The sequence below is a fragment of the Channa argus genome, chromosome 11, assembly GCF_033026475.1.
Source record: "Channa argus isolate prfri chromosome 11, Channa argus male v1.0, whole genome shotgun sequence".
In the NCBI taxonomy this organism is placed as follows: domain Eukaryota; kingdom Metazoa; phylum Chordata; class Actinopteri; order Anabantiformes; family Channidae; genus Channa; species Channa argus.
In genome coordinates, this window is record NC_090207.1 from 20,117,488 (window position 1) to 20,145,079 (window position 27,592).

Here is a 27,592-nt window from a genome sequence, read left to right on the forward strand (position 1 = left end):
TCTAGAATTAAGCAACTTTATTTACATACCTATAGTATGTGCTAACTATTTAGACCTGAACGAAATAATAAAGTAGCCAAGGCACTCAAAATCTTCAAGTGAGGACAATGTTGCTCTGAAGACTGCACCAGGAGTTGCTTAAATATAAACAAGGAAATATATTTATGCTATTAAAATTTGCACATTATGTGCATTCAACTTTTAAATACACACACATATATAGCACAAAAAATCCATCGCAGTGAATTACTTTTCATCACAAAGGCAGTGCAATGACTGTCACATATTCTGTTCCCGACAACGCCTCAATAATAGCTTTTCCCTCATCTCCAACACAGTACATTGCGTGTATATGCCTGTGACTCCATGACTCCAGATCCCACACTGGTGGAATATAGACACCATGCTAGGCTCCTGTGGGATCACTGCTTTGCTGTAGCCGTGTCTTCCAGGAGAGCCCTCATGTCTAACAGAGCATCCTCTACAGCCTGGGCAAACTTGGCAGCGTTCGTCTCCTCACAGCTGTTGAAGGCCGTGATGGCGATGTTGATGTGCTCATCCATGGGATTGTAACACACTCCATACCCATCTGGCACCATTGGACCAAAGCACATCACGCAGTCTGTCTTAGAGCCAACCTGGACAAGGAGGGGAAAGATGATGGCAAATAAGCAAACAAACAAATACAACAAATAATTATTTGCTCAGTAACAATAAACTGTTGTTTTTTTTATGGATACAAATATACTTGGCTGGTGGAGAGATTAAAATGCTGAGCCACAGCGAAAGAAGTGTCCATGAATATCTCAGGCATGGAGGTCAGATCTTCAATACCCTGCATCTTCAGCCCCAGGAGGTGTCTGTCTATGGCTTGTCCATAAATTGCCTTAAACAAAGTTAAATGTGCAGAACTGAGATTAATCAGATGGTTTGAGTTAAGAAAATTGATTTTTATAATTATTACATTGGACTAATGGACTCACATTGTATGTGTTCTCCTTATGTGTCTGAATGGACTTCTGCAGCAGTGCCAGTCTGTCTGACTTCTGTTGACAGTATTTACTCTTCAGTTAAACAGTTTACATTCTTAAAATTGTACATTAAGCATGAGGCTGTAGAGCTTTGAAAGTACCTGTTTAGCTGGGTCTTGCATTGCCTGGGTAAATGCATAAGAGTCTACAGTAGTCGAACGAATTGCATCTGTCCTTCCATACTTAAACATTCGTAATGATGCACTTTCATAGGTGGAACAACAAGTGTTATACATCCTAGAATTCAAAAACAGCACACATGTTTATGATTCTATACGCTAAAGGCACCATCATTTTGTATGAACAAGTATGAACAGTGATTTCTTACCTGAAGTAGGCAAGCTGAAGAGCTATTTGCACAAAAGCATCTGGACTAAGCTTATGTTGCTTTGGCAGATTTTTTCCAAAGTGAGAAAACAGTAGCACCTTCACATCTAGGTCATGTACCATTCTAATGAAGCAAAGAAGAGAGTGAGTTGAACAAAATGTCTGCCATATAGACTGGGACAATGATAACTATGATAAGTGCACTTCACATACATGTTCATATTCTGTTTGGCTTTCTCAATGTCTCTCTTGATGTCGGGAGTAATGTTAAAACGCAATTTCTGGGGTATAGAAAGCGGAACCATGGGGGCTCGGGCTATGTCAGTTTTTTGCCTGTTGAGAAATTGTGGAATAGAAATCAACTTGAATTCATTTGATATATATATATATATATATATATATATATATATATATATATATAATAATAATAAATGAAGCTAAATAAATCTTACATATATTTAACAACGTAATCGATGAGAAACACAATGGGTGGACCCTCAGCTGGTGCGTGTTCATAAACCAGTCCACATGTTCCATTTTCACCTACAATGAACTGTGGATGATTTGCAAGTATATTTAAATTTCTATTTCTATTTCTATTGTTATTGGTAAATATGAAACAAAAATAAAGTCAAACTCAGCAAACTCAAACAGACCTGTAATGTTTTATCAAACCAGCGGTTGCCACTGTTCCAGCGAGCACCTCCTCCATGGAGCATCTGGGCAGCCATGCGGCTCTGGTACAGCTCATCTGACACCCGTGGCATCGGGGCATCCAAACAAACTGTGAAGATGCTTTTTTGGATCTTACGAACTGACTCCTTATTTGTCTTATCTGAGAACCAATGAAACAAATTAAAAGATCTGAAACATTAAAATGCTTTATTTAAAATGATCTGTATCCTATACCTTTAATGAGGTTGTTATAAGCTTTTCCCCAGGTGTTGCGGTGTTGTGATGTTAAGATGCCAATAGGTTCCTTGTTAGTTTGCAAAGAGGAGTTCCAGATCTTCTCCAGCTGCATGTAAATCTGGTCTACTGTCAAAGGGGTACCATCACTGTTGTACACATCCAAGACAAAGAACTGGGGGGAAAAGACAGGCCAAGGTCATTTATCAATAGGTCCAGGCTTTTTATTCCAAAGTGCACTAGTAATAATATTATGATAGCTTCTGTCTAAATGCTGAGCTGAAATGGGGAGAGGTATCAGAAGGAGAAGAACAGTACTGCCATCTAGTGTACCTGGAAGTTGTGGACCACAGTGATGTAAGTAGGAGGATTCTTTCCCATTGCATGATTTACGACAGTATCTCTCTTTGGACCAGGGATACGACAGGACGACAAGATCTGGTAATACTGGTCCATACAGAGTGGCTTTCCACTCAGGTACTCTATAGGCAGGGTCTTACTGTGACAAAACACATCACATTGACCTTTTGAGATTTATTCAAACAAATGCAAGTCAAATGGTGATCATGAGTTTCAGGCAAACTTACCTGTCGATCATTTTTTTGAACTCCAAAACTCCTGCAATCAGTTTGGCAGCAAACCTGCAGGAGGATATATTTGTGTTATAATGTTCTCTTGTTTATTTTACATGTGCTCTATATCCCTAAGATACAACACAGCACAAAATTTAATAAAAACACATGAAAAAAAGAAGAAGAAAACACTGTTTACATTACTTAACAGTGCCACTGGCTGTTGAATTATGAGCCTAGTGTACCACTGTCCCATAAACCTGTAATACTGCCCCATGTTCAGGTTATATCCTATGGGTCACAGCAGTCAAAAACAGCTGAGCAATGTTATGAGCAGCCAACATGCTGCATGCTTTAAATAGCTAGCATGTGGAGGGACGCCCATCTAAAGGTTGGCTAAAACCTTTGTATAAGCTTTTTTATACTGTATTGTTACACAAAATAAATCACTTTTGGAAACACCCCTAATGAGTTTGCTTATGATTACACATTTGAAATTATAACTAATATCAAAGAACCCCAGGAAATGTTCAGCAAACAAGTCCTGACTCTATTGTGATTATAAAGGTCTGGCAAATAAAATTACAGGTATTAGGTATTGGTCTACTTGTTTTTTTGTTTCCTCTTACCTCATTTGCCCCTGGCGATCGTGGAAGTGCATGTGGGGCAGGACAACCCCAGGGCTGGTGTAGACTGCCACCGGCATACGGCAGTCTAAATAGGCTGACTGCATCCACCATTCTGACAGCTACATAGAGACGGTAGTGAAATAAAAGGACATATCCCGATCACTTCTTAGCAAGTGACCTACAGTTTATTCAGGACACTTCAACATTAAAGAAGGACCCTATCCTCTCTGTGTCCTCCCTGCTACATAAAAGATGAATAAAACCGAATATCTACCCAGTTTTCTGTCTTGCGTGCCCGTCGTTCCAGGCTTTTCTGCAGCCTTTCCCCAACACCCCCCTTCAAGAACTCCTGCAGCAGCAGCCGGGTGTGTTCCAGCTCCTCCTTGCTGACGATGGGTTCCAGAGCAGCCAGGTAGCGCTCACATGTCTGCTTTAAGGGTGGCACAGGCAGCTTGGGTAAACCTTCCTGGTGCACCAGGGACCTTTCTGGGATCAGTGTTACTGGCCTGATAAGATGACAAGGCTTCACCACCCCTGGCCGCAGCTAGAAGACAATGACTTGATAAACACAATCGCTCTCCTCGGTCTTTACAGATTATGAAGGCAAAATGTTAAACTGAGAGAATATTTCAACTTCTCTTTGGCCAAATGTAACTGATTACATGCCATTTCATGGCTCATTCCCATAATACTAAAGTATAATTACTAACATTTAAGCTTACAGATAATTTCACTAGTTGAATCAGATGATTAAGTGGCCTGCAGAGATGAATGTCCTCACAGATCCAGTGTTAAAATGAATTTGGATCCAGTACTGTGAACAACATTTCAAATAATTACCAATGCTTTATAGGTTTCCACTAATAGTAAGATTGTGGTCCATGAAAACTGACACCTAAGCAACTGAACTAAGCGTCAAAGCCACTATTTATTTGACCTGCTGGTGTCTCAGCCAGCTTATAAATAGAAGGCTGAGTTAATACTGTTGAACTTCGGAATGGCAACTAAAACAAACAAACATAAACTCAATCTGTGTCTTCATGCTGACTGCTCAATAATCCAAATGAATCCCAACATCAGTACTCCTGAATTTAGAGATAATGATATGAGAAACGCACATTAACGAACATCTTACCCGTGTCAAGTTTTTGGTCATATAAAAATAACTTCCGGTACAAGTTTTCAGAATAAAACACGTCCCACTGTGGGTTGTTGCTTTGTTGAGGTTTTAGCGAAACACCGGACAATAAATACTATTTTTTTTTTAAACTAGTGTTGAGAAAACTCTGAAGCTTATAAAAATAATAATACTGTGATTCCGTTTCCGATGTGTGGTTTTCCAACATACGCACTGAGCTAACGTTAAGGTTAAGCTAGGCTAGGCTAACGTTATGCAAAATGCCACACTGAATCGCTGCCAACATGCTATAAAATAACTCTCCCCTATAACAAGCAGCACATGAGACATTTTCACAGTCTACAGTGGTAAAGGATAAGTTAAATTTTAACCTAATATTGTCACTTTGTTGCTATCCTGCTCAGGGCCCCACCCCCTTCACTCAATCTTATGCCGTGAGACCAAACGTTACTGCGCTCATGAAATACATGTAAACATATATATACACATATAAACAGTAATAGACTCACCAAAGCTCGGACAAAAACACCTAACATCTTGTGAGAAAGACGCACAAATAATCATTGACTCTCCCGGGAATACAGATGGCAAATCCTGGGGAAGTCATGTCTCAAGGACAACCACACTGTGCCCCCCCCCCCCGGACCCAATGAGCAAAGACAACCCCGAGTTCTCAACTTAAAAGTCCCGTTTCTTCAAGTGAAGTTTGGTGCGTGCGTGTTTCATCATGTTTCAGCAATAAAATCTGCCTTATCTAATTTTCTTGTTTATTTCATTTAAAAAAAATAGATTCTAGTGAATTATAACGACTCTATTAAACTAATATAGACCAGCCTACATAATTGTATAGTTACGTGTACAATATAATCAATTACATGCACACGTTGCAATTTGAAGCCAACACATCCGTGTTTTGAAGTGATGTTAAGTTTTATTGATTAATAAAAGCAGACCCTGATATAAATAATACATCTGAAGAGTGATATTCTGCGTCGATCTGGTGCATGAGGCTGTACAGATCTTTACCGGCCACATGATGGAGCTCGTCCAACATCTTGCCTGAGAAACAGCCTTAACTCATTTCTTCGGAACATGCAAACCAAATACAGACTCCAATACCCCGAATGAATCAGGAGAAACGACGTATAGATAAAAGCTACAGTTTGTTTATATTGTGTGGAGAAATTGTAGATTATTAACTTGCGAGAAATGTTCATGTGCACAAGTAATTCCGAAATGGACATGATTGCTCTGTGTCATCACATTTCTTCAACATTTTTCAATAACAGAGGAGAGAAGGAATTGCAGTCGTGTCATGGTTTATTTGAAAGCAATAAAATAAAACGATACAAAGAAAAACAGTCATACATATCAAAATGCTTCGATTGCTCTTGTCCAACCGCTGCCTGTCAACAGTGTATGTTTTAAACAAATTGTTTGAGTGGCGAATATTTGCTCAAGGTCCGTCTGCTGCCAACTCACAAAGTCAGATAGTCCACCTGAACCCAACACTGAGATCAGGTTGGAGATGTTTGTGCTGTCCAACTGGTCCGAGTCTGAATGCGAATCATCATCAGTTCTCATTCTTTTACATGGCACTGGCCCAAAGTCTGGCAAATAAAACTCTGGATCAACAATATGATAACTTGGGTCCATCTTTCGCTTTTTAGCGTAGCACTGCGCGCCCTGCGGCTGTTTTGGCTGCGCGCAACAGTCTGAGTGGAAGTATCCATTCGTGACAGTAGTCACCACATGCGTGTCCAAGTCCAGCACAGTCTTTTGGTTGGCCTGTGTGACTGGGATAGGTAGCTCCCAGGATGATTTGTCTGCACAACTCCAACAGGCTTCCGAAACCATGAGATCAGACTCACTTGGTGAAACCATTGCGCAGGCAGATGCGTCTTGGTGCGCCACCTCCGCAGGCTGGCCGTTGGCTTGGTGCGCTCCGCAGTGCCAATTGCCCGACTCAACACCAGTAAAGTTGCAGTAGAAGTCATCGGCCAACTCCGTAAAGCTCCCAGTCAATTCAAGGTATTCTTGCCTTTCACGGACCGCAGCTACATTCTCATACTGATGTGTCCTCTGCGTTTGCGACAAGTTTTTGCTCATATAAAACTGCCTGGCGTTTCTCAGCACGTACGTTACCAGTAAGTTCTTGTGGAGCTTGATGCCTCCTCTCTGCGTCCTGGAGCTTTGGATTTTCCTCAAAGAAATGGAGATAAGATTCTGTGCGTCAAATGCACACTCCATCCTCAGCCGGGCCACCCTTGCTTTCCTCTCAGTCTCTCAAATCGTGTTTCCTAACTGGAGAAATATTTATGTCTTTAGTTGAGATTCCTACTTGACTCGTGTAGACTGTGTCCATAGCGCTCCATGTCTTCCCAGTAAGGGCATGGATTTGCAACTCTCATCTTTCCTTGCCACGCCCTCACGTAGACATTGTCCAATGGGAGGGAGGCGGTGCTTCTGTTATACGCAAATATCACTACTAGCCTCATTCAAAATGCACGTAGGAGCGGGCATGCTGCATTTCACTAAATGTGTTCTGAGCTTTTTACATCTCAGTGCGGCCAAAAACACCGTACTTTACTGTCCACACAGGATAAAAGAGAGTATAGTGGGAAGAAAAGATTAGAAAGAGGGGAATAGAAAAGACCAGGATAGATTGTGAAAGGTGAAAGTAGACGTTCAATCAGTCATTGCAACAGAAGAGATTATAATAAAGTACAGTACATAAAACAGAACATAATACAGCTAGAGAGTGAAATAAGAGAAAGAACAAATGAAATAGCAGAATAGAATAAAAAGGGAGTAACAGGATTTAAGTAATACAGTATAAAAACATAAAAGACTAAAGCAGATAAATGTAACGGAAATGGACACAGTATTAAAGCTATTAATGCAGGTCTGTTTGTGCAAATAAATAATTAAAGATGAAATCAAACATATCAAAAACACAGTACAATCAACAGTCAGTTGGATTATCTGAGACATTTCCTTTATCCTACCCTTGATAATCTCCACACAGGGGGAATAGAAAGGCCTGTCATTATAAGATCAAACAGTTCATCAACATTATAAACTGCAGCCTCCATAATGGACACTAAGTTGAATCAACAGATTTCTAAATCAGTTTTAAGAAGGCAGGATTAACTGTACATCAGAAATGATGCATTGCTCTGCAGCAGTTTTGACACAGTTTGGTTTCCAGCTAGTTTTAGTGTGTAAAACTAGTAGGAAAGAGCAGAATATGAATAATGGACAATCAGGGAAGCATGTAAAGAAAGGCAAAAGAAGGAACATCTGAATTGTATATTTTAAAATGTCAACATTTCCACTTTCCTCAGATCCTCTGGATAACTGTTCTAAAAAGTAGGACCGTAGTTTTTGAATGCAGCCTCTCTCAGAGGCAAAACCTTCTATAAAACAAATCAGAAAAGAAGAGAGAAGAGATTCACTTCTATTCAATACCATATTTTTCAATATAAAATAGTAATGATCATATGAATATGTATAAACTATATTCTGAGTAGGCTACTTTAGTAAACTTGGTGGTAGTATTCATGCTGTGGTGGACAGGGGTCAGCATGGGCACTCAGCTGTATATGTAGCTGGCAGATGTTCTGACACCTGTCGATCATGATCATCATTACATTTTTCCCATGCTTACCCCTGTCCACCACTGCATTAACACCACCAGGTGGTAATAATGTTGTGGCTGATTGGTGTATATCGCTTTGAGTAAACTGTAAGTACTACTGCTCTAATTAGCACAAATATGTCCTCAAAAATTCAATGCTCCCATACACAAGCCTAGTTTTAATGTATATTCAAATGAGATTGTACTATAAAAACCCGACAATGATGTCTATAAGATTTCCTCTGATAATAAAAATGTTGTCATTGCACTGAGGTGTGTAGGTAAGAAGCACTTTGTAGAGATTAGCTGTCATTCGTGCTCCACATCTGTTCGTGTGCCTAGACACAGATGGCTGACATCATACTGCACACCTGGATATGACTTTGATTTCCTGCCAAATAGGTGAATCAAGAGCGCAACTACTATTATGGTTATCATGCTCTGATAATAGTGTAAATTGGAGTGGACATGTGTCCTCTCAGGAATTTGGTTTAAATGGCAGAGGGCAGACTGATTTCACATTTTACGGTATAGGCGGCACTACATTGCAACAGATACCATGGAATAATTCCCTACTTAATAGACAAGAATGTGATTAGGTTGTTGCATTTCATGTATTAATTTAATTTATTTAATTGTGTAATTTATGAAATAGCCACTAGTAATCTAACAGATATTCACTTTTCTTCAAGTTGTTATACAGTGTGTCCCAATCATGATTTCCAAGGAACAATGAAACAAATAATTTTAATTATAGGACCTGAATCCATTTAATCAGTGTACAGATAATAAGTTTAGTAGAGAATCTAGAGTAATATTAAATTCTGATCATTTACCTGTGTGAACAGTAAAATACTGTATGATATAAGAATGAAAAACCTGTCTTCCTAAATCTCTTGGGATTTTCTAAAAGATCACAAACACCTCTGTAATTATCATAACAACATAAATAGAAAGGAACTAAATTCTCAGTTGGGAGCCATATTTTACCTTTAAAGCAAAAAGCATGCAAGTGCACTTTATACAGATTTATATATCCCGTTACCATTAAATCATTCAGTATGGATGCCTACAGGATTGCTGGTGGAAGGAAAATGTAAAAATAAAAAAGTCTTGAGGGTAAGGTGCCAAAATGTCACACTGGAAGAAGAAAAATCCTATATCAGATTATATTGAGCATCCCTGGAGAGAAACCATAACCTACAATCAGCAAGGAAGAGCAAAAACCAAAGGTCAGACCGAATGCGAAATGGACCCAGAATCAGGTTTGAAGACATTGCTCTACTTGCACACACTCTCAAGTTAACCTGAGAAATTGTACCTCATGTGACAGTGAAGGCTTTGCTAGTTAGATGTTAAAAGACCTGCAGTGTTGAGATAGAAAACTGGATTCAGCTTTGTTCCTTTGCTGTTAATACTGATTAAACTAGGCAAACTGTTGTTTTCGGGTGAAACTGTTTTGGACATTGGTCAATGGATTAAATCTCAATGATAATGAAATATTGTATACTTCTTAATCAAACTTTAAATGTGTATTTATGAAAATATCTTAATTACAGCTTTAACCCTTCTTGTGTCTGAAACAAACATGTTTATGGTAACTGTGTGATTCTCCAAAGGAGATGAAATCTAAATACAGTGTAGTATAATATAGTAGAGCTTGTGCATTAGAGTACAACAACAGTATCACTGTTGCGGTGAAGCAAGTATCAAGCTTGATGTCCTGTATAAAAGTTGATGTGTGCACATAAAAACAGAGGGAGATCAAACAGGGGTTCTTTAATTTACATGATTTTTTTAAACTTACGTAATTTTTACATAAGTAAAATAAAATTCATATCATATTTAATGGTTATTCAAGGAATTGCCACTACTTTGTACATTACAACACAATCCAAGACAACAGTTTTGCAATTAAATCGCAGATCAGATTTTTAGCTTTTTGGAAGTTACAGTTTGTGGAGGTTTTTAATTTGTTCATTTTTACCATTGGATTTATGTAAACTTTCTTATGTGAACAAAGTATTAGACACATTTAGTTACATGTAGTTTATAAAAAAAAATATATATTTAAAAAAAAATAGCTTTAATGTATATATACATCATAGTCAAGTGTTTCTATGTTTCTGATAGTACTATTGATGTAGTAGTACAGTACAGTGTTTCATGAAAATCAATATATTGTGGAGGGTCTCTCTACCTGAATTTGTAATTTTTTCAAAGCAACATTTGGTTGTGGGTCTGAAATTAAACTGAAATTCTGCTCAGGGTTCCAGTGGAATTTTTGCAGTTTAGTACTGGTACTGAAGTAAGACATATGTGCAATATAGACAATTAATAAAGAAGAAGCAAACATACAACTCATTTAATATTCGCTAAATTAAAATAATATATGTACATGGTTGTACTGTAATTAGCATAACTTAGATTGAGAGGTTTAGCTTGAGAGGAAATATATTATTTTTTCGCAAAACTGAAATTTCCCACAGCATTTCTCAATTACTTCCCCATTTTCAGGATAAACAAACTTGAAAAAAACCCATTTGCAGAAATAGTGTAGCACTAGGAAAGCACGTGATTCACTATGTTTCAAAAGAGACATAAAAATTATTAAAATTCTGAAATGAAAAATAAATTTATCTGATACTTCCAACCAAGCAATTTGTTTCAAACTGAAATGGGCATAATAATAATAATAATAATAAAATACGTCAATATAATTCCCCATTAACATACTGTAGCTGCTCTCGTATTATTCAAGTAGTATTCATCCTAAAAATAACGTTTCATAACTGCTTCAGAATCTCTGTGATAATAAACAACTGTCTAAATATGCAAATCTTAACCCAGCCCCACCCTTAACAGACTGCTTTTTAAAAAGTTAAAACCTGAAAAAGAAATATGAAAAAGTTCAATTCTGGCACTTTGCTTATCAATAAATCTATGGATCTAACCCTAACCCAACCCTAACTCTTAAGTTTGACGAGTCTAAACAGGAAAAAAAAAAACACTGCTAAACAAAGCAAATTCAGTCTTCCCATATGTGTGTCCTCTTAAACACAAAGCTGAGATATGCAGCCTTGTAGAAGATGCACACAATTACTTCAGAGGCGGGGTGCTTTATTTACATATGCAATATGCATAAGCAAGGTTACTGTGAGGGTGAAATAACCGCCAGATAGAAGGAGAGAAAGAAGGAGGGGTTTGGTTTATGTGTGAGTGTACGTGTTTGTGTGCGTGCTGGTGATGGAGAGAGGGGCTGTGCGGGGTGGGAGTTGGGGGTGGTGGGGAGGCAGAAAATTGGTGTTATCAATATTTAACCAACCCTTCCAGCATATTTATGGCAGACAATGGAGCAGACATGCAACTGTCTCATGTGAGTGGAAGTGTATTTATTACAAACTGAAATAGAGGCTGTAAATGTGATGTTCATTGATACATCCCCTCTACACCAGCGTGGAATCAGTGAAGAGCCCACCACTTGGTAAACCACTCTACCAACCACTCTAAGAGTGGATTTCTACCAAAATAAAGTAATAACTTATCTGCTAATTGTACGTCACAGCCCCTGAATGTACCACAAATATTCATTAGATATTTCTGCATGTGGTGAACAGATGTATGTAATTCAACCAGTTTAAGAAAAAAAAAAGAGAGGCCAAAAAGCTATGAAAAGAGGGAGAAGAAATAAAATGTCTGAAGTTTTTTTTTTTTTTTCAGAGCCATGGCCTCTCAGAAAATGTTTCCATGTGTTGTGTCTGAGCACACTGAGAGCAAAGAAGGAAAACATTCTCTCCTCCAAACCACATGCAACAGATTCTTTCTGAAGCCAAATAAATCAACCCTGTGTTTCAGATCATGTGACACTTTTTGTGCTTTGTGTTATTCCCAACATATCCTGTTTCACCCCCACCCCCCCCACCCCTCCCTGTTCCAGCAAAAAAAACGCACGCTAACAAACTGTACTCGCACGCACACGCACACACACACATATAGATGACACATGCACATTTGGAGTTTCCATTTCCTGTACGTAAGATCACCTGTACAGACAGAGTGGCGTGCTTCAATGCGACATGCTCAGGCAGGAAAACAGGAAAGGGAGTTCAAGGGTGTCCAACATGAAATACTCACAGAGTTAGGGGAAACCCAGGGCTCATGGCAGCACTCCAGTTTCTGAAGAAAGTTAGTAAAGACTGCACTTTTTCTGCTTTAGCACTGCCATCATGTGCTCTACTTTTGCTTGTGCAAAAATGTTCTAGAAACATTAGATGGAGAGAGAGAAAGAGAGACTTTTCTTGTTTTACTTTTGCTTTACTTGCTGAAAGTTAGATGAGAAGAACTAAGCCACTGCTCTTAACATAAAGGCTACAAATGGGGAAAACAGCTAACCTGGCTGTGTCCAAAGGTAAAACAAGACCAGGAGTCTCCAGCCACAGTAGTGGCTGTGTACAGCCCTGCAATACACTACAATAATCTCAATGCTAACACGTTCATGTTCAGCATAAGTGTGAGCTGTATACCTTAGTTTAGTCCTTTAGACCTTGTATTTTCTAATTATGCTGCCAAATACCTTTTCTGCCAACCGTTATATGACAAGACATCAAAAGAAGCTACAACTGAGGAGACTGACTGGTAGAGTGTGTGTGTGAGTGTGTGTCTCTATGGGAGGAGATAGCTCCGTCTAAAGGTAACATGCACTCACTAGTTAACGAACAAGCATGTTGCCCAATATGTTGAAGTGTACCTTTAAGCATTGCCTGACATATTCTATCACCGATCCCTCATTTTTCCATCTAGTCCCACCCATAGGTTTTACTGTTCATCTACTATTGTTATCTCGTAGTTCTTGCTATATGTGACACGCCACACTGATCAATCGCCCCTGTTCTCCATGGGGTAACATTGTGTTCCCCTGTGCATCTGACAGCCATCCCTAGCCCATTTACTGTCAAATGGGCTCCGCTCTCTTTGCCTGAGCTCAGATGCAGATTTATGCCAGAGCAATGCTGGTTCTTGCATATTAGATGAAAGCCTTGTTTGCATATACCCACTCTCTCCCCTCCCTCCCCTCCCTCCTCCTCTTTCTCTCTCTTCCTTTTTTTCTGAGGCGTCACTTTAATATGTATGCAAATGGGCTGCGCTCCACGGGCAGATATGTGTGGAGCCCTGTCCTGCAGTCAGGAGGTGTAGGAGAGATTGTGTTTGTATTTATGAGGCATGGGCCCTGCCGCTCTTGGGAGTGAAAACGCTGCGAGTACTGTGGTGGAGACTCTGCAGTGCAGGCAGAATGCAGATATGCCAATAACAGAGGTCATGGTTGTCACTAATGATAAGAGAAGACAATTAGAAAAAAGCATAGCTGTAATGCACCCCCCTTTTACACCATCTTATACACACACAAACACACAAGCCTTCGTATCTCTGCTCTGGCATGAAGAGAGCTAACAGACTGAGGAGGAGATGCTTCTTCTGGAATGTTCTATATACTGCAGCATCTCGTCTCCTCGGCTCGGCTCAACCTGGATGGGGAGTCCTGGCTGATTTGTGTGGGTAAAAGACCGATCTATTGATCCAGTGCATCCCTCCGGGGGGGTGAGGATAACTGTCAGGGGCTAAGGCGGAGGAGACAAGGTCAGGTCACCTGTGAGAAAGGCACCCTTAACCCATTTCATCAGTCTGATGCTTCTCAGACAGGCCTGAAAAACCTGCGATCAATAATGCCCTGGTAGAGAAAAACAGCATAAATGTAATGGTTCCTATGGTCGTTATTTTAGCACAGATCTGCTCTCAAATTAATGGAATTTCTTTCATGTGTGCATTGTAAAATTATAGGTGAAAGTAACAATGAATGCTTGGTATTATGTTCAAAACGTAATAATATCTTGGCTTGGTGCCAATCACTGATGTACCAAGGCAACACACACACACACACACAACTGTGTGCAAATCAAATGTCTATTTCCCCTCTCTCGCTCTCTCTCTCTCTCTTTCTCAGTCTCACACACACACTCACACAAACACACACACACATCCCCTTCCTCCATCATGAATAAACCATACTGTGTCTATGAGTCATATACCACCCCCACATCCCTCTCTAACCCACTCCCCTTATCCGCCGCTGCTAGAGTAAGAACGCTAATTAACGTGATGGCTAGCTCCAGCTCCTGTCAGCAGCTTGTGGGGGCCTCTCAACCAGCCAGGCTCTATTGGTCTCTGGTTTTAGCAGCTCTCTCCCCAGCCGCCATCTCTGGAGAACCGGGGCCCCTCATTCATATTCAGCCTCAGTCACAGGCACCTGGAAGCAGCCAGCACTACCACTAGCACACAACCCCCACAGCGTCTTTTACCAGCACCCCACTAGAGCCCACCTCCTGTCAATGCTGGTCCCCCACCCCAAACTGTTGGTAAAGAAAACCCACAAAATCCACCCATTTTCTCCTCATATACAAGCACACACACATTATTCAATTTCGAGAAACTAGAATCTAGTTGAAATACAAGCACAAACTGAGGACCTCACTTTAGGAGATGTGGGAGCTAGAAACTCCATCTAGGAGATGACACAACCCAACTGATGGCTTGAATCACCCAACAGTGAAAAGAGAGAGAGAGAGAGAGAGAGAGAGAGAGAGAGAGAGAGAGAGAGAATGAGAGGAGCTATGTGCCATGGTGGACTAGCTTGGTAACCATGACAACGCAGCCGGGAGAGCAAGAAACAGGAACATACAGAATCTGTTTCTGCTGAGACTTGCACATGTGGCACAGTACTGCTTTTCCTCTGAGAAGAAATGAAGGGGAGGAGTGAGCATGTGTGTGTGTGTGTGTGTGTGTGTGTGTGTGTGTGTGTGTCTGTCCTTATGAAACATACATGCTGCTTCTTTAACCAAACTCACTCGCCTGTGCTAGTCACTGAGTGAGTCACAGCACAAACGATATTATGGTGAAGCTGAAGCACACAACCCAGTGTTTAGTGGCAAGCTTTTGTCTGTTGGTCCAAATACTGAGTACGGCAACAGTATGAGGAGAAAAAGGTAAAATGCAAAATGTAAAAGCAATATAAGAGAAAGAAAAAGAAAAAATGTTCCCTCTACAGTCGTTTCTGCCTATTTTCCTCTCCTCTCCGCCGCTCCCCTTCTGCCTGTCTTTTCTCTTTCCTCTCGCTCTCTCTTTCTACAGGCTCAGTCTAACCTCCCCCTCCCCTTTCCTCAAGGGAATAAAGGTCGTAACGCAAATGATTACTCAAACCCGAGTTGCCATAGAAACGCAGTCATGTGACTAGAGCAGGCATGCATAGACCACAACAAAGAGGTGGATCAGGAACCAGCACTGGAAAGAGCTGTAGCTCGCCTTACTGGTGCCTCAGTGCATTTCACTCAAATTCAAGCTTTTAAAAATAGGCGAGCAGCATGAAACGCAAGGGGGGAGAGAAGTAGAGAAAACGACACAGAAAAGGGCTAGGACGAGAGGCTGCAATGAATCTAGGCTATAACACTGCAGTATGCCATGTATTCTAGCATTCACTAGCATACCAAGGGTGTGTCCTATTCATCATGTCCTTCTTGGAGGCAGAGCTCCGGCGCCAGTTGTCTGGAATTTCTGTGAAATGGCGTCAGTTGTAGAAATGCAGAGGGTGGTGAATTTGTGTGCTTCTAAAATAGATGCCGAAGCATGGAACTGTAACTTTTTAGTGTGCTACACTTTGAAATGTTTCCCCCCTCAAAGAACAAAAACAGATCTGTGCTAGCACTTGTGTGTAGCAGTATGGCAACTCTACCTGTATGAGTTATTTTCTTTCCAAAGAAACTAGGAAATGTAAGCTATAAGGATCTGGTAAAACAAAGTTTGACATAGTACTGAAAGAACATATTAGATTAGGGCTTAATAAGATATAATGTTAAAAAAAAAACTTTTTCCATTTTCTGTCAAGTGTTCAATTGAATTTTTGACATTGTTCCTCTAAATGGACATCAACAGAACAAAAAACATACAGAAGCCCTTAAAACTGAATCATTAAACTACACCAAATACTAAAGGCTAATGAGCACAGCAGTCAGTATGTGTCAAACTAAAGGAGGAACCGGCACCTGGAGCAGAATGAGAAGGTTGCCTGCCCCAACAGGATTCAGTTATCCTGCATCCAATCCACCCCCACTGAGATTAGTCCTATGCCCTGTGTGAACTCGGCGACCTGCGACCATCTCTCAGAAACCAACCAACATCCCCCCCCCCCCACACACACACACATACACACACACACACACACACACACACACACACAACTCACACCCAGTCAACTCTCACACACTGCACAGGGTCTGAGCCAAACAACAATCTTATAGGGGATAAAATATGCTGTACAGAAGCCAGTAAAAGCACAGAATATGTCCCAGTGAGAAATCGCTTGTATTCGTCTTAGCATTACCATTCATTAATTTTGGTGCGCTCCATCAACACTACCAGAGCAATAGGAAGGGGTGCATTTTTTTCTGGTGAAGTCACCACATCTGTGGTTATAAACAGTGTCTTTCAATGTCTGCGCTCACTCACTGCGCTTTCTTTTTCTCGCTCCCACACATACAGTTCGCCTTCACACCATCGAACACATTCAGTAGTGAGTGGATGTATAGGCAAACACACCTCATGTAAAAGGGGTGTGATTGTGAAGTGCGACCCCTTCAATGACTGTTGGCCATTTCCCTCCAAAGTCCAACTTAACTCCCATGAGGTTTTTAGGCAGCAGCTGAGTGTTCAGTGGTGTCTGCAATTATCCTGTGTCTAGACAATGTCTAGTGAAAGACAAGGAGATGCACGTTCTGCACAGGCTGTGCTCTGTAGAAGAAAAGGCCGGGAATAGACCAGTGTCTTTCACTCTGTGACATTGTGGTTAATGAAAAGGTTAGGGCCAGACTAGGGGCTCAGTCAACAAGCACAGAAGTTAGTCATTATTCAAGACAATTTCAAATAAAAGCCATTATTGTCTGAATGTATGAGGAAAAACTATATATTTTATAGTTTATGCTCATTACAGAGCCCTATTTTAATCTAGTTCACATAAAGCCAAATTTCTCTTACTTTTATGAATTTATACCAACAAAAAATTCCACCATAATATTAAATGCTCTTTGAGTGAATTTAGTTTTTAAAGTATGTGATAAATTAATCTTTATAAACAAAGAATAAGTTGAAAGCACAAAAGATGTCAGAAAGAACAACTACGTTTAACAGAAAAGAGATTAAATATGAAGAAGGCTAAGTATCAAGCATGTTATACATGATATTTCATAATTTATTTCAAAATCTTATGTCAATTTTCTATTAACAGTCTTACTTTGTTGACTATGAAATGTGAAAGTATTAGTGCATCAATTAAAGACATGATTTGTTTGCTGCCTCCGAGACTTTTGTTTGCAAACTTTCTTGTATATATCCCATTAATATCAGAATCTACTTTTGCAATAACTTCTCTGTATGGAAAGCTGACTTGAAAAACTAAAACACTGCAATAGCAGAGGAAAAAAAAAACATGCAGAAGCTTGAAGCAAAGGCTAAAAGATTCAATGGGTTGCGGTGAAAGAAAAGGCTATGAGAGAATGAGCAGGTGTGGTGGGAAAGACCCATGGGCTTCAGGGAGAGAATAGATCAATAACTAATTTCAGTACCGAGCTTCACTCACACTGTTTTCCAATAAATGCTGGATGGAGAGTAGTGGCTTAGCCCTCCCCCACTATCTCTATTCCATCACCGTCTACAAGCAAGGATTGAATTCTGTGGAAGGAGGCTGTTTTTTCCAGCATTGTGATTGTTGGTGGGGCGGATTATGCTCCTACAGCTAGTGTATTGTATAAATGTAATCCAACATTGCCATTTCCATTTCCATGTGTCCTCCATGAGTGCTCCCACAACCACTCCACATATGCTGTCTCTGTATCTTTAATGTTTTTTTATTCGCCGTTCTGCCTCCTGCAACCCCCTCCCTCCCTCTCTCCCTCGTTCGACCAGGGCCAGTGTTGAGGTTTTGTCAAGAGTATGCAGGGAGATTCAGACAGACAGGAGAGTGAAGCGTGTGTCATGCAGGGCTGCTGCTGCTGCTGCTGCTTGCTGCTGCTGCTGAGGCTCTTCTCCTCAGAGGCTGTGACCTAGATAACCAAGAGGAGCTGGAGCGCCTGCAAGCCTTGGAGCCACTCCAGCTTCAGCAATGTCAGGAAGGGGTTAGTTGTGTAACACAATGTCCTATTTAGCTTGCTCGTCACATACACACACGAATGCAAACACATATGTAGCCTATGGTCTTCCTGTACCATTATAGTAGGATTCTTCCAGGCGTTGGGCTGTGCAGAGAGAACGAGGAAAGGGACCTTAAATTCATCTAAATTTAAACATAGGCATTAACAGAGCTTGGTAAAACTTTCCACGCCAGAAGCCACTGCAGCTCCGTTATGTCACAGTGAAACCGTAGAGGCACACTTTTACTGCATTTTATTCCCTATCTTAGCATTCAGTGGAACGGAGGCTTGGTCTATGAATATAATAAAAGAGGTAAATCTATGAAACCAGTTATTCTTCTGAAACAGGTAGCTTCCAAGATTAACTATTCCTATTCAGCACTCCACTGCCACTACCTGGTCAGGTAAAATAAATAAATAAATAAACAGCAATATGTTGACAAACACAAAAGTGTGTCTTCCTGCCTTTACAAAGATATAAGTTTCAGAAAACTGTTAGTGAAACATATGACTGTTTTATTGGTCTACCGTCATGTTAAGCAGAGGGATACACAAATGCCACAGTACACCACCATCACATTAAAGAGATAAAATATAGATGGACCCTACTGTGCTGGAACAACTTTAATAGGCTGCACTGTGAATAACTGAATATTTGACCCCAACATCTGAGCTACATCTGATAAGCAGGAGCAACACTGCCATCAGGTGGAGTTTGTTTGTACTGCAGCTCTTCACATTATCCAGCGAGCTACAACATACATCACTGTAATCATATGAACGACAACTCAAGGGCTAATTGGTGCAGTAAACATACACACAGTCGTCTGCAAATTTGGCACTAAAAAAATGAGTATTCAACAAAGGCCTGTAAGGTTTGTTAAGTTTAGGTTCATTTATGGACAAATGCTCAGGCATTAATACGATTTATAGGCCATGATTGGTCTTACATCTGAGATATTGAGATATGAGATATTGAGGTACTGGGGGAACACAAGCCAGTAGACGTACATTGTCAGCGCTGGCTCTGTTGGGGCTTAAAGCAGTCCCAGCCAGGCTTTGGGGTGTATGTGTGTTCAGGAAGAAGAAAGTCCTTCAGTCTGTCTGGTAAAGGCAAAGCTTTTACTTTTTCATCCAGTGGCCATGGCTGTAGGTGGCGCCTTACGAATGCCCTACAAAGGCACTGCAAAGCAGGAGGTCTTGTTTCATGGTCTACAACTCGGCCATGCAGGTCTAAAAGAGCCTGAGCATACGGGTCCTGATCAGGCACAGGAAACTCCAGCTTGGGAGGGAAAGGTAGTGTTGGGCTGCTTACCCTCGCTAAGTCAAGCAACACCTCAGCTTGCACAAGAAGCTCAGAGGCGTGACTTTGATCAGAGCACTGCTGCAGGGCTGTTTGGAGGCGATGGAAAAGGAGGCTGTACCCTGACCAACAGGAATCACCGTGGTGGGAGCAAACCAAAGAGGCTCCACTCTGAATTAAAAGCACAGCCAGAGGAAAGAGCAGGTCGAAGTGCTCCAGGCTTGTCTGCGTCAGAGAGGGCTCACCATCGCCATTTAGACAGCAGCTGGGGTCCACACCGTGGGCCACGAGTTGCTGTGTGGTTTTCAGGCAGAATTTACCGATCTCAGCAGCTTCTTCCACGTTGGCATCCAGAGCCTCATTAATCAGAAACACCAACGAGGATTCAACCGTTTCACCGCTTTCAGTCATAGCATTAACATCAGCGCCTGTAGTGAAGAAAGCATCACTCAGAACCACGTTTGTTAAATACCATTACATGTACAATAGAGCAAAAGTATGTTAGTGTTATTGAAAATAAAGAGTTAATGGTGACAACAGATACTATCAATCAGTGACATTTGTGACAACTGTTTAGGTCATTTATGACACTAACAGGACTACTGATCATTTTACTCCTATAATATAGGAGTAAAATGTATAATGTCTTTAATTCATCTTTCTCTGGTTTTGTTTATTTCTGGTGTTTATTGTTCAGAAGTCTCCAAGCTGACACACCTTAATGACAACATTACGACATCATAAGGGTTATATGGTAAACCTGCCAATGCTCCTCCTAGAGCATACAAAGACATGACACTTGATTAGAAAACCACATGGAAAGTAAACACATCTGTACACCAAACCAAATGTCTGCTTAAATCGGATTGAAATAAGGCTTAGCCAAGGCCACCTGCATGGTACAGGAGATTGCGCGTGCTAACCTTTACCGATACTACTGGACGTGGTTTTCTGGTTTTCTTACTACACTGACATGAACTGTGTTATGAGGGACTGGTCAGAAAAACTGGATAATCAAAGCCATGAAGGCTCCAATGGAAAACCTGCCCACACACCTGTTTTTAAATATTGTTTGAATGTAAGACTTTTTAACAGAATGGTTCTAAAAATCAAAATAATGAAAACTGAAGACCATTTCTAGGTGGTAAAGACTTACTCCACATTATAACGATGCCTGTTATAGCAGGCTACCATTCTGCATGTGACTAAGTATTTGTAGGGAATATGGATCTCACTGGCCTGCATTTAAATATTTAGATTTATGTGTGGCCTTGAACACATGAAGACTCTCTGTTGTCATATTGTGCTGTTAAAAAGTAGAAGAAATACTGTGCAATTTCAACATAATTTAAAAGTCTCAGTCAGTTTCATCATGTGTGGATCACAGGATTAGTTCTGCTCCATTTTCAGGTGTAGTAAAAAGTGTATTTGTATATTTTAGCCTGATAACCACCAACGGATAACTTTGATCTCAAATGTGTACAGGATGCAAAGGTACGCATACTAGAAAATGTTTCAGAACAGAGTGATTTAACTGGGATCCTGTTTGAGAGGCTTTTTAATGACCATGACTGGACAACAGGTCCAAATGAAGACTTCCACAGTCAATACCTCTCTCAAGGAGAAGCTGGATGTTTCCTGTGTTGTGCACGGTGAGTCCATCGCTGCTTTCCATGGCATGGAGCAAAGATGTTTTTCCTTTAGAGAAACAAACCAGTTTTAAAATGAAGAGTGAATGACTCAGTATTGTAGAGTGAGACTGGATCATGTCATGTCACCTTGTCTATCCCTTGCATTCACATCAGCACCAAGATCCAGGAGGGTGAGCAGGCAGGGCAACCTTTCTGACTCCTCACTGGCAAGATCCAAAGGACTGCTCTCATGGATCTATCAAGTAACAAGAAACGGTACATATTGTTTACAGCAAATAATAATAATGATGATAATAATAATAGTAAAAACAAAGAGGTCAATGAGAACAAGAGAGTGCATAGATTTAACTAGAGAGTTAGGAAGCTGCCTCACCCTGTCCCTTTTTTCGATATCTGCTCCATGCTCGACCAGAAGCCTCACCATGTTTGGTTTGTTCCGCAAAACTGCTATATGTAGTGGATTGTAGTATGACACAGGGTCTGGAACATTGGGAAACAAAGTAGCAACACTCTGAATAGACTATACTGCAGGGGGACACTTATTATAGTTTGTTTAGTTATCATTGTTGGTTTTTTTGAAAAAAAAAAAAGACATTCAAGTGAAGATGAATGAAGTCTGACAAGATCCTGAAGGGGAAAGAAATTTCTTCTACCACAAGAGGACACCACAGCAGAGCCTGGCTCAGCCCTGGCTGGTTTAATCACAGCAGAAAGATGTGTTCCCTATTGAAATCTTCTGAAGGTAAAGATTATTCTCTCTGTAGTGTAAACTGATGACAAGTTGCTCACAAATAACTTCTATCCCATTATTATTTCACCGGCAGAAATTTAAGTCCTTCGATAGAGGTTTAATGGTTGTCCTGGACTCCAGGCAAAAGTAGACTGGGCTCTTGACGTGGTAGCTCCTCAACCAGAAAATTCCCTCCCATTGGATTTTAGAACTGCAGACCTGCTCTAAAAAGCAGCTCAAGAGATACTTGTTTAGATTTGCTTTCTTTTAGCTTTTATTTTTTTCCAAATACGTTTTTTTTAAGTCTATGTCTACCTTATATTTGCTCTTATTACGAAGCACTTCATGACATGTGCTCATTAATGTGTAAATAGACTCTCCACCTACTTCCTGGATTTATACATGTAGTGCACAACTACTTACTTCAATTAAGCAGATCTACTCATGTTTCAAGGTACAACTGGTAATTTCATTATGCTGAATGAAATGCTCATTGGTTTTGCAGGTAGACCAGTGACCATAACATCAAGTTCATGCACAATCTAAGTTTCACGGGCTTGATCATTTTTTTTATTTGAAACAAATATTATTAACCTTAACTGCCTTAAATTACATTTTCCAAATGTTTATTAAATAATAAATGTTGTAATTTGACATTAATTAATACCTTAAATGTCAAAAGTCTACCATTTTTTAATTTAGCAAGTAAAGGTGTGTCAGAACCCCCACTTGGAATCTAGGGGTACCAGTAAATATTACTGGTTATATATCTCTCCAGCGTTTTATTTTTTAATATAACTATGCATATACTGCTCTTATACTTTTGATTAAGTATTCATGAGGCTTGCCAAGTATGCTAAGTTGAACCCAAGTGATGGTTTTCTTTCAAACCAATAACATTCTCACACAGGCATCAATAATGATAAGCCAGTGTCCTAGATAACAGCATCTGTCTGATAGCTTGTTACAATTTTTACATGTTACTTTATCCCTTAAATTACATGTCTTCTGTTACATAGCCTGTGTGGACTTCCTGGGAAGTGAAAAAACATTATTTAAAGCACATTCCCAAGTCTCACCTTCAAAGTTTAGATCGGCTCCATAGCGAAGAAGCATTTTAGCTGCATCCAACAGACCCCGCTCTGCCACTTTAAACATGGCATAGCTGATGCCCTTCACAAACTCCTCTGACTCGGACTCTCGCTCCAAAAGCTCCGCTAAAGACCTGCACACAGCCGACTGATCCTCTGATTTTCTGACTCTGGGCACACAAGCAGAAAGAAGCACTGCTTTATTCAAACAGTAGAAAATCTACCAGGGTTTCAACCATACTTACAAATTCCTACTGAAAATGAAGCATTATTCATAAGACTGAGCTCAATTTTCCATCATAAAATAAGGTGTAGTAGTACTCAACCAACAAGTGTCATTGTTGGTTTAGTACTACTACACTTTAAACAATATTTTATCACAGGACTCAATGGCAGAAGATAGGGACTTTTTAATCATGCAAATAACCAAGTAATTAATCAAACTTTATTTTTGGTTTCAGCTTTACCTGTCCTCATGACTACCATCTTCTTCCTCCAGTCCAACAACAGACATTACAGCATCCACCAGTGGCTGATACTCATAGATGATCCTTCGAAACCCATGGAGGAAAGGCATGGCTCCCCCTCTCTTCACAAATCGTGTTAGTCAATACCTAGTAAATAAAGCAAATGTACAACTTATGAACATGATCCACCAATTTTAAAGACATCGTAATTCCCCTCTTATTGCATAGAAGAGCAAGAATACCAGGACAGATTATACATTCAACTTGTGTTATTTCACCAGTATGTTTAGATTTTGTGTTAATTAATAAATGAACTTTTTTTAAAATCTATTTTAATCAGAAAGTTTAATATTAGATGACATTTTGGTAATTTTCTGATTTAAACCTCTATCATGGATAAACATACTGCTAGAGAAAATAAGGGTTTGTGGTCTCTAAGCTGTAAAACTATTTAATTTAATGTTTCCATTGTATTAAATATGAATCCCTGTACATTAGATAGAAAGAATATGTTGACATAAAATATATACATAAATAACCACTTTCCCTAAAACATACATGTTCTTAAATCATATGGAAAATTTCATCTTAAGATGCAGGATTGAAGAACACATGTAGATGCAAATCATCGAAATTGAAATATACTCTTGTTCATTTACACGCAGAAAAAAAACATATAATGAAATAAAAATAAAGAGAAGGTTGAGGAGGAAAATACTGAGAGAAAAAAACAAAAGAGCAACAGACGTTTCATTTTTAGGTAACGAAGAGAAAGTCAAAGCTCTAATCGCTTAACTTAAACTTAACCGTTATCTCTTCAGAAAATCTTTTGTTTTTTAAAGTACATTAGCATTACACACAAACATACTGCCGTAACATTAGCCGTTTGGCACTAAGGTTATATTATACCGTCCTAATTTAAGCAGACCTCCCAGCTTCTTTCTGCTTAAATTACTACGATTCAACTTTATTCATTGCGTTTAGCTAAGGATAAGGTTAGCTAGCTAGTACTTGCGACAACTGCTTGTGTTTTAAGAAACAAACGATTGACAGCCAGCATGTAAATATTAAATGTCACAGTGACACTGATATTTTTAGTAAAGCTTATCACTAATTTACACGCTAAAATTATGAATTCATGTGTCTGAGAAAAATGACTTAAACAAGACAACTCACACACACACACAACTCGTTTCCCTTCAAAACACCTTACTGCACACCACGCCCACATAAGTCCGACTGGTATTTCCTTCCCCTGTAAAGTGCAACTGTAACAAGTGTTCCTATTTACGCTGAATTGTTAAGCATCTCTGTGATAAACAACGTGTTATATTCACATTCTTTCAACTTAAAAACAGAATAATTAGGTATCTTATTTATTACGCCGTTTTACGCAGACCACTATTATTGTTTGACTGGATAACCATCTTTTTATGTGATATTTGGTTGACTTTGAATTCAGAAAGTCTATTAGAAAGAGAAAGTTACATGGATATAGATGACAATTGTTTTACAAACATTTATGGGGCTTGATGTCTTTATGTCTTTGACATGCTCAGTCATGTATTCACTAAATCACACTATCACACTATATTCCATCACTCCCGTACTCTCATAAAGATAAATGAAACACAAAGTGTTTCTTTATTCCATATGGTACATTATTCAAAGACAGTAGCTTTCAAATTTTTTTTGATAACTACCCAATCATGGCAGCATCTGGTGACTAGCAGTTGCCTTTGTCCTGTTTAGCAAACAAACCTCTGCCTTGATTGTATTTGGTAACAGATGGTTTGCTTTGAGAACCATCGAGTAGTGCTTTCTTACAAAAGATGTGATTATCTTTTACACGTCTGTCTGAATTTTAACATTAACTTATATTAATATTGGTGCATTTTAAAGCAACATATGTTGTTACGCACATACTGTATCATCTTTGAAAATTAACACACAATTCCTCCTGGGTAAGACACATTGGTCTGAGAGTGAAAATACTTTTGGTTTGAATGATTAATTGTATGAAAACAGGATGTGTTAAACGTGGAATGTTTGCATGGCTGAACATGAAGATTAAGTGGATTTTTTTCAAAAACTGGCTTAACAATCTGCAATATGCAGTTTCTCATGTCTTTTGGAGAAAATAGCCCATTATGTAAAGATTGAGTAAGATGTGTTAAAAGAATAAGAAATAATAATAATTTGAACACTTGACTGCAGATTTTTGTAATTACAGTCAAATATGCTGTACAATTGCTGGTCAAATAATGTCTGATTCAAACTCTGTCTATAGGTGGCAGCAAAGGTGCACACATCACTTCTACCTGGAATCAATGCCATACATCTGTTTTTATACAGCATATGCATGAGTGAAATGTTTTGCAATTTTGTGCAGTTTTGCAAAAAAAGAACCAAACTTTAATTTAGAGCTGGGGAAAATTTCAGGCAAACAGCAAAAGAAGAATCTGTTCCTCTGAAGAGGAAAACAGAATAAAGTCATTTACTCAAGGTTTCATTAATTCAAATTGTGTCACTTCCAAGACAATAATTTTCTCATCCAAGTCACTCGATCAATAAAGCATTGTTTCCTGAATAGATGGTGTCTTTTTCAGAATCCTTCTAATGTGGCTGAAGTGCCTTTTGCTATTTTCCCAGCACACTCAATTTAATCTTGGTTTTCAAGCCACGCTCTCATGAATAATCTACTTTACTTCTTCTTTTACAAATCTGCCAGTGATATGTCTTTGTGCACACACCTGTTGAGGTTCTCTGCTGAAGCAGAAAATCTCTTTTTCACACTCTGAACTTAATTTGATCGTTAACCACTATGTGGTCACAGGTGCATACTGTTTCATGTCAAACAACAGAAACAGCAGATGGCACAACACATTCAGTGTTTTGCTATGGGTAAAAAGCATATTTCAGCTATATGACCCCTTCCCAGGTCTCAGGCTTAGCATTAGGTTCCTGTGGTGGTCTATTAACCTTACTTTGGTCATATTTCAAGTTCCTGTGGTCCTTAAAATGCTTTTGGAAAAAAATACTCCAAGACACTGTGGGCTGTATTCTCCTCGAGAACATTGAGGAAATACATGAGCTAATCTACTATTTGGAAAATTCAGTGTTTTTAACTTTGTTGCTTTAGTTTTTTTCCTTAAAGTCAAACCCGCTTAGAAAAAATAAAAGCACTCCAACAGCCCTAAGCCTTCCACACTGATATAGTAATTTGACCTCTCTACTGTATGTGATGAAACATTTCACTGGGATTATAGATATTGAAGAGTAATGATAGGACCTGAGAACAAGCTTTTATCAAAAATGTCAACCTTCATGCTGTTTGTCTATTTTCTCCCATCTAATTCTGAGCAGGATTGGAGCATGGAGGGAAAGAGGGAAAAAAGAGGGAAGATAACCACAGTTCCATTCCTATACCCTTACAAGTAAATTGACTCTTTATTAAATTTAGGCCCCATCTATCAATACAAGAAACAGTATCGAAATTACTTTGTTGGCTACAAATCGTTGGCAACAGATTGAGCCTCTCTTGAGACAAGGCCATCATTTATCTGGTTCACATTTCCTGCTGAAAGGAAGCAGGACACAATAAGACTTTTATTTGTTACAGATGTGATATATTTGACCCCCCAAACCTCTGATTAAGAGATCACTACAAAAAAAATAAGAATCTATTAAACATTTAGACCTGTTTGCCCCTTTGCATTTCCTCTGTTTTTTATCGAGCAGTGCTGTCAGGGGAGCTGGAGGAATGAGAGTCTCCCAAAAGTGAGCTGATTTACGTGGCTACAAAGTATTCTGGGCTATGCAAAGCTGTGTAATTTGTCCCATGAGGGTGATACATAAAAGAGAAGTTAATTAC

The 27,592-nt window shown here is 39.5% G+C and overlaps 3 protein-coding genes across 3 annotated transcripts; all 3 read right to left on the reverse strand.

The window, feature by feature from the left end:
* Positions 1 to 138: 138 nt before the first annotated feature.
* zgc:154046 (Carnitine O-acetyltransferase-like) lies at positions 139 to 5,277 on the reverse strand. Its single transcript, XM_067520770.1, has 14 exons — positions 5,116 to 5,277; positions 3,743 to 4,012; positions 3,469 to 3,587; positions 2,855 to 2,908; positions 2,601 to 2,766; positions 2,268 to 2,442; positions 2,015 to 2,193; positions 1,811 to 1,911; positions 1,572 to 1,691; positions 1,360 to 1,482; positions 1,133 to 1,268; positions 984 to 1,046; positions 749 to 886; positions 139 to 638 (listed from the first exon to the last, which is right to left on the reverse strand). The coding sequence occupies exons 1-14, from the start codon at positions 5,140 to 5,142 to the stop codon at positions 423 to 425; spliced, it is 1,887 nt and encodes a 628-aa protein (XP_067376871.1). The 5' UTR covers positions 5,143 to 5,277; the 3' UTR covers positions 139 to 422.
* Positions 5,278 to 5,908: 631 nt separating this feature from the next.
* On the reverse strand, positions 5,909 to 7,015 carry LOC137135935 (immediate early response gene 5-like protein). Its single transcript, XM_067520772.1, has one exon. It carries the CDS (start codon positions 6,854 to 6,856, stop codon positions 5,978 to 5,980), a length of 879 nt encoding a protein of 292 aa, XP_067376873.1. The 5' UTR covers positions 6,857 to 7,015; the 3' UTR covers positions 5,909 to 5,977.
* Positions 7,016 to 18,974: 11,959 nt separating this feature from the next.
* asb6 (ankyrin repeat and SOCS box containing 6) lies at positions 18,975 to 24,968 on the reverse strand. Its single transcript, XM_067522128.1, has 7 exons — positions 24,895 to 24,968; positions 23,719 to 23,865; positions 23,240 to 23,421; positions 21,804 to 21,910; positions 21,557 to 21,665; positions 21,390 to 21,476; positions 18,975 to 20,206 (listed from the first exon to the last, which is right to left on the reverse strand). Exons 2-7 carry the CDS (start codon positions 23,826 to 23,828, stop codon positions 19,491 to 19,493), a joined length of 1,311 nt encoding a protein of 436 aa, XP_067378229.1. The 5' UTR covers positions 23,829 to 23,865; positions 24,895 to 24,968; the 3' UTR covers positions 18,975 to 19,490.
* Between the last annotated feature and the right edge of the window lie 2,624 nt (positions 24,969 to 27,592).

Excerpts from the sequence above, each read along its gene's own strand:
- LOC137135935 (XM_067520772.1), bottom strand. The coding sequence starts at position 6,856 with ATGGAGTGTGCATTTGACGCACAGAATCTTATCTCCATTTCTTTGAGG.
- zgc:154046 (XM_067520770.1), bottom strand. The coding sequence starts at position 5,142 with ATGTTAGGTGTTTTTGTCCGAGCTTTG. Across the intron at positions 2,767-2,854 it reads TTCAAAAAAATGATCGACAG|TAAGACCCTGCCTATAGAGT; the intron begins GTAAGTTTGCCT and ends GTTTTGTCACAG. Across the intron at positions 1,483-1,571 it reads GCCAAACAGAATATGAACAT|AATGGTACATGACCTAGATG; the intron begins GTATGTGAAGTG and ends TTGCTTCATTAG.
- asb6 (XM_067522128.1), bottom strand. The coding sequence starts at position 23,828 with ATGCCTTTCCTCCATGGGTTTCGAAGGATCATCTATGAGTATCAGCCA. Across the intron at positions 21,911-23,239 it reads AGCCGATCTAAACTTTGAAG|ACCCTGTGTCATACTACAAT; the intron begins GTGAGACTTGGG and ends CCAATGTTCCAG. Across the intron at positions 21,477-21,556 it reads GAATGCAAGGGATAGACAAG|GAAAAACATCTTTGCTCCAT; the intron begins GTGACATGACAT and ends GTTTCTCTAAAG.